Below are 6128 nucleotides of genomic sequence, written 5' to 3'. Positions count from 1 at the left end.
GCTTCTCTAGTGAACTATGAATTATTCGACAATTGACAAACATATCAGCAATGGCTGCTACTAAACTCCAATAATCAATCCCAATCAAATCAATGACAAAATCAACCACAAAACACCAATAAAATAACATCAAGTAGCCGCGTACATACCTGGACAAGTTCGATTAGCAACTCTCCCGTCGCCGCAGAAACACGCCGGTGCACCTTTCGGATTCGGGTGATTTCCGCAGACTCCACCCGAATCCTGGCACTTATTGCACCAATCATTACCCGCGATCCAATTCAACCCGAATCCATCTTGCAGTACACCCAAGAAATCAAGCCTACCCTGCACAAAGAACTCCCTAATGTCCCTATACATCGGAATTAACACCATTGAGCTGCACTTCTCGTACAATTCCTTCATCGGCGCTGGAGGATCATCGGACGGCAAACTGTAGTATGACTGGCTGCTAGTGCTACTCGAAAGGCACGAAACATTTCTAACATGATTTTGCGCAGGATCCAACGGTGAGCAATTGAAGAACATCGTCATGTTCATTCCGTTGTCAGCATACTTAAACAACGAGAAGTCGACGGTCGTGTTGGAAAATGTGTGCGGACAGGAATCTGCCCAGTGGTCGAGGTGGGAGACGCCAACGAATTGGATGTCGTAGCGGATGCTGCTGATTCTGTACGCCTTCTCGGCGATGATAATTTGCAGTACTGAATTGTTGCGGATGCGTTGGAGCTCGAAGTCCGGGTGCCCGCAGTAGGCAGGCATGCCCGGTAACCGGAACGGGTAGGAGATTTCCCAACGGTTATCGTCGCAGGCGATCCAAGTCGTAGCGCAGTCTAAGAACTTGTTGTTGGATTGAGATGATAGAGGAAATATGACTGAGATGACAAAGGAGAGGAATAGATGGTGCTTGTGATACATTATGTGAATTAAAGACTTGCATACAAGTATCGAGGGGGCTGCATCTCAAGAAGAGAGAGGGAGAGAGCAGCAGATCGAGATTGAAGGGGTCTATATAAACGGTGGTCAAGTAAAGTGAGCTAAGGGTGAACTATGTGATTTGATGAATAGAGGATGCGACTTTGTAAACGTATGGCGGTCTCTTCAAAGGATTGGATTATTGCCTATTGGAAGAAGACATATAAATTCTTTTATTTCTTATTTTTATTTTATTATTTTTTTATAGCGGGAATGGGTGACCAGACATTGGAATTTGCTCTTTTGTGGCATCCCATCTGGGACCAAATCGTAAAGTAACTAGGCGGTCAGAAAGAGGATCCGATGGAGTTGCGGGCGAGACACGGAGTTGGAAGTGGGTTCATGTGGGCCCTCGGTACAATTGGCTGGCCCATATGAGGCTATAATTTGAAGGCTTTGAAGCTCTGAAGGCCCATTAGATAATTTGCGATTGTGCTTGCATTTGCCTTCACTGGTGAAAGCATTCAGACGGGATCCTAGCTGAACAATCACGAGGGGACAGCGACCAAAAAAAAAAAAAAAAATCTCGAGGGAGCTAGAATAGGACATACAGTAACAGGTACACTGAGCTGCGGCCATGAACTGTAGCCCAGTGACTCGGGATGGATTATATGGAATGAATTATTAGTAAATATAACAAAAATCGAGGATAGCGTTGCCGTCTTAGCTCAGTGGTAGAGCGCGTGACTTTTAATCCCGTGGCCGTGGGTTCGATCCCCACAGACGGCGATTGAAAATTCATCGTCCTCTTTTTTTCCCTCAAAGATTGCATGGAGCATTAACCCCTAACCTATGTTAACATAAGTATTGGAGAGAACAAAGCATCAAAGGGCCCAACTAATCATGAGCTTAATACCAGTTTATTGGGCTACTGAGGTATATATATGAACAAAGCTGACGTATAAAGGGCTTTTTGAGGAAAGAAGATGAGCTTAGCTTGATCTACTTGAAGTTTAGATTAACTTAAATAAGATTAGATTAACCTTATTTAGGTCACGAGACTAAGCACGCCTAACTATTTTTCCAATGTGGAATTAAATTTTATACATGTCACGAGACTAAGCACGCCTAAGTATTTTTCCAATGTTGAATTAAATTTTATACCATGTGTTTTTTGCTAGACAAAACTCACTCCTAAACTGAATAGATGGAGACGCTCTTAAGAAATGATTTCATAATGATCATATCATTTATAGTTCAATTATGTAGAAGACTAGAATATGGAAGAGAGAGAGAGAGCGCGTGACAAATTTATGTATTGTCGAGGTGGTAAATATGGTGTTCTGTTTGGTTCGTTTTTTTTCTCTGTGGAAACTCTTTTCACCGCCTCCACGTAAGAAGTTTGATGGCCACGTTGGATAAAACGTTTCCCAGAGTTTTTTTTCACCGCTTTGTTTCGCTAGAGCTTCACGAGCGAAACTGAAGAAAACACGCCGCCACATCGGATTTACTCCTCTCCCTCAATTCCTTCCTTCCCCTAGTGAAATCGAAGGAAACTGCAGCCACGTCGGCTGTTTGGTTTCCTCGTTGATTTCTTCGACGAGCTATACTCCTCCGCGCTCTCCTCCCGCCAGAATCTCCCGCGACCCACTTTGTCCCTGTATTGGGATCTGATCATTGACGACAATAATCAGATCTGATCATTGCCGACGCTGTTGCTTCATAAATCAAGGTAAAAATTGGTCTTTTTTAATTTTTTTATTATTAGTTTAATTTACAACAATGATCTGAGAATTTGTGGGGAGGGGGGGGGTCTGATCTACGCAAATTTTTTGATTTTCGAATCATTTTTGGTGATTTTCCTTTTATTTCTGAGATTTTACAGATAAGAAAATGATGAAATTTCGTATAATTTCTTAGATTTTAGAATTAATTTTTGTTGTTTTAGCATTATTATTGGGAATGTATTACGGATTTATTTTTCTAGGTGAGACATATCAGGATTAATTACTAATAAATATCTGGATGTGTTGAAAAAATTTAAATCTGTGATGAGGAGCTTGTGACTGTAACAGTGAGAATCCCCCATGATTTCGTATTTTCTAAGATCAATTTTTGGTATTTTTAATTATCTAGATAGTATGAAAATGATTTCGTGTTAATGTAATTTTACTCATTTTAGGAGCTAAAGTTCATATCTTTGTTATTTATTAATGCTATTTATATCACTGGAATATTTTTGGGTTTGATATTGTAGTAATCCATGTTAGTAAATTGTAAATTGTAAATTGTAAATTGTAAAATGTAAATTGTAGATGGTGATTGTTCCGATGAACAAAGTGTTATAAATATGGTTCAAGGTGCTGCCCTATCCGTTCTAATTATAATAATTACTGTCATAAGAAGAATGCAAGCAAGGCGTAAATCAATTCGTAGTGGTCCAAGTAAGGAAAAAAGAAGACGAGAGAGAGCTAGAATTGAGCACATAAGTCGAATTTATAATGGTTTTAGTGATAGTTGCGTGAATTATATTAGAATGAGAAGTGGTGCTTTTGCAAAACTAGCGAGTATAATGAGGATCAATAACCTGCTAAAAGACTCAAGGAATATAACAGTGGAAGAACAACTTATAATGACTCTAAACATTCTGGGTCATAAATCTAAAAATCGCATAGTTAGATCTCATTTTATAAGATCAGGGGAGACAGTGAGTAGATATTTCAACAAGGTATTACAAGCAATTATTTGCCTGCGTGGACGGTACATGAGACAAGCCCCCAATGACATTCCCCAAGAGATCATTAACAACCCGCTATACTACCCTTATTTCAAGGTATATCTACACTTTAAGCATATTTAAATGTATAATCAATGTAAGTAAATTTTAATTTAGATGTGTTATACACGTATTATAGGATTGCATTGGAATGATAGATGGGACACACATAGATGCTATGCTTCCGATTAATCTTGTTGCCCGATTTCGAGGCCGCAAAGGTGTTACACAGAATGTGCTTGCAGCTTGCACCCCAAACAAACTGTTCACATATGTTCTAGCAGGTTGGGAGGGGTCTGCAAATGATTATAGGATTCTTCAGGACGCATTGTCTAGACCACAACCACATGGATTGAGAGTCTATGATGGTAATTAATTATAGACTTAACTTAAAATTTATTATTTTTAATATTCAAACTTGACTTAACAATTTTCTTAATAAAATTGTAGGCAAATACTATCTATGTGATGCTGGGTACCCAACCATGCCAGGTTTCATCTCTCCATACCGAGGTGTTAGATATCATTTGAAAGAACATTCGGGTAAAACACCTAAGAATAGAAGAGAATTATTCAATCTAAGACATTCTTCATTGAGGTCTAAGATTGAATCTACATTTGGCACATTGAAGAATCGTTTCAAGATTTTGTGTGCTAAGCCGCATTATCCTTTTCCTATACAAGTAGATATCGTATTGGCATGCACGATACTCCATAATTTCATTGCAACTGTGGATCCAAGTGATGAATTACTCAACGATGATGAAATTAATGAAGACATTGATGGTGAAGTGGCTTTCGAGAATGACACTAATTTAGTTGATTTTACTCAAAATCAAACCCAAAGAGAGCAAACTGAATCAAGAAATGAGTGGAAGACTCTTAGGGATGACATTGCTTGGGCGATGTGGGTGGACTACTGTGATATGTATAATCATGGTGTAACCACAGAGACTTGACTTTTATTATTGTTCTATTTATGCTTATATATGTACTCAATAACTCTATTTCCATTAATGTCATTCAGTTTTTATTCATGTTGTACTTATTTCATCTAACTTTTTCTATTTAATTAGCAATGGCTGATAATACTTCATTGAGTGGGAGAGATAATCAAAAAGGCAAGGGGGTCGTTCCTTCACCTTCCCAACCATCTCAACCCCCTCAGTCTGTGCATCACGGTGATGGGTATTTTCCATTTCAGCAGTCGTACTTTGTACAACCACCTCAAGCATACCCGAACATGCCATTCCATGATAGCAGCTACTTTTCAATGCACCATAATATGGGGCCATATTCGAACATGCTCAATTCACCCACTTTACCTCCACAATTTCACAGTCCTAATCTGAGTGGGGTGCAGCTTTCACACACTAGTGGTAATGGATCAACTCCCGAATCAGGTTCCAAACGGGACCTCATAGAAGAAGGGGTAGAAACATCGCCAAATCCAAAGAAGAAGAGGAAAAACACCACATCCTCCAAAAATGGTGAAGTAGGTGGTTCTCAAGGCAACAAACATTTGTTTTGGGATTCCCGTTATGATGATGAGCTCATTCCATTTCTTGCCGACTTGGTAAGAAAGGGATACAAACCCGACAAAAGCTTTAAGAGAACCGCATTTCATATGGCTTCTCAACACATTAATGAAAAGTTCAACACAGTTTTTAAGTGGGATAATGTCATGCACCGCATCAAAACTCTACGAACACGATTTCGTGATATGGAAACTTGTCGTAATCTTAGTGGAGCTGGATGGGATGATAGTACGAAGACTATCATTATGGATCCTGAATGTTTGGATAGGTGGATTGAGGTAAATAAAGCCTGGTTAAAGAATATATTTATTTTCCATTTTAAGTAATTTTTCTAATTAATTAAATTATACTTTTTCAGGACAAGAGCTTTAAGAATGCGAAGCTTAGACAATATGTCAATAAACCATTGAGGCATTATGATGATCTCGCCCTTATCATCGGTGATGATCAAGCCACAGGTCAATTTGCTAATGATGCTTGGAAAAAGTTTAGCCGTAGTGAGACTATAAATCTTGGAGATGAGGCGAACTCACCAATGCATTCTCCCCAATCTACTCAAGTACACATTGTAGATGACGATGACACTGCCTCGCTAAGGAAGCACCAAATATCAAGTTTTAAAAGCCTAAGTCTCCTCGCAAGCTAAAGGCTCGTAAGACAACTAATAGTGAGATCTGCTAAAGATGGTGGAAGATAGATGTATTAAGCACTAAATGAAGTGTGTGAATATGCATTGGACGGAAGTTGATCCACGGTCTATAATCTCCTTTACATGACTTTACTGTTGCATAAGTTAGATCATACTATCGTCACCTCTTAATGCATGGCATGTCAAGACTTTTATGGGCATATCTTCGAAGGTCAACAAGGAGATGATAGAGGCATTTTCAACAAAGAGG

At 39.1% G+C, this 6128-nt stretch overlaps 1 protein-coding gene and 1 non-coding gene across 2 annotated transcripts in view; one reads left to right on the top strand and one right to left on the bottom strand.

The window, feature by feature from the left end:
* The window catches only part of LOC109829114 (LEAF RUST 10 DISEASE-RESISTANCE LOCUS RECEPTOR-LIKE PROTEIN KINASE-like 1.2), a 31243-nt gene extending 30150 nt beyond the window's left edge, over positions 1-1093 (bottom strand). The window contains exon 1 of the mRNA XM_020396540.1: positions 150-1093. Within this exon, the coding sequence (XP_020252129.1) occupies positions 150-918 (769 nt within the window). The 5' untranslated portion in view covers positions 919-1093. The remainder of the gene's footprint in view (positions 1-149) is intronic.
* Positions 1633-1704, top strand: TRNAK-UUU. The gene has a single exon. It is a non-coding gene; the product is annotated as a tRNA-Lys (tRNA).

Source organism: Asparagus officinalis, chromosome 1 (assembly GCF_001876935.1).
Source record: "Asparagus officinalis chromosome 1, Aspof.V1, whole genome shotgun sequence".
Classification (NCBI taxonomy): Eukaryota; Viridiplantae; Streptophyta; class Magnoliopsida; order Asparagales; family Asparagaceae; genus Asparagus; species Asparagus officinalis.
The sequence above is the reverse complement of the archived record's forward strand: the minus strand, read 5'-3'. Positions and strand labels throughout refer to the sequence as shown.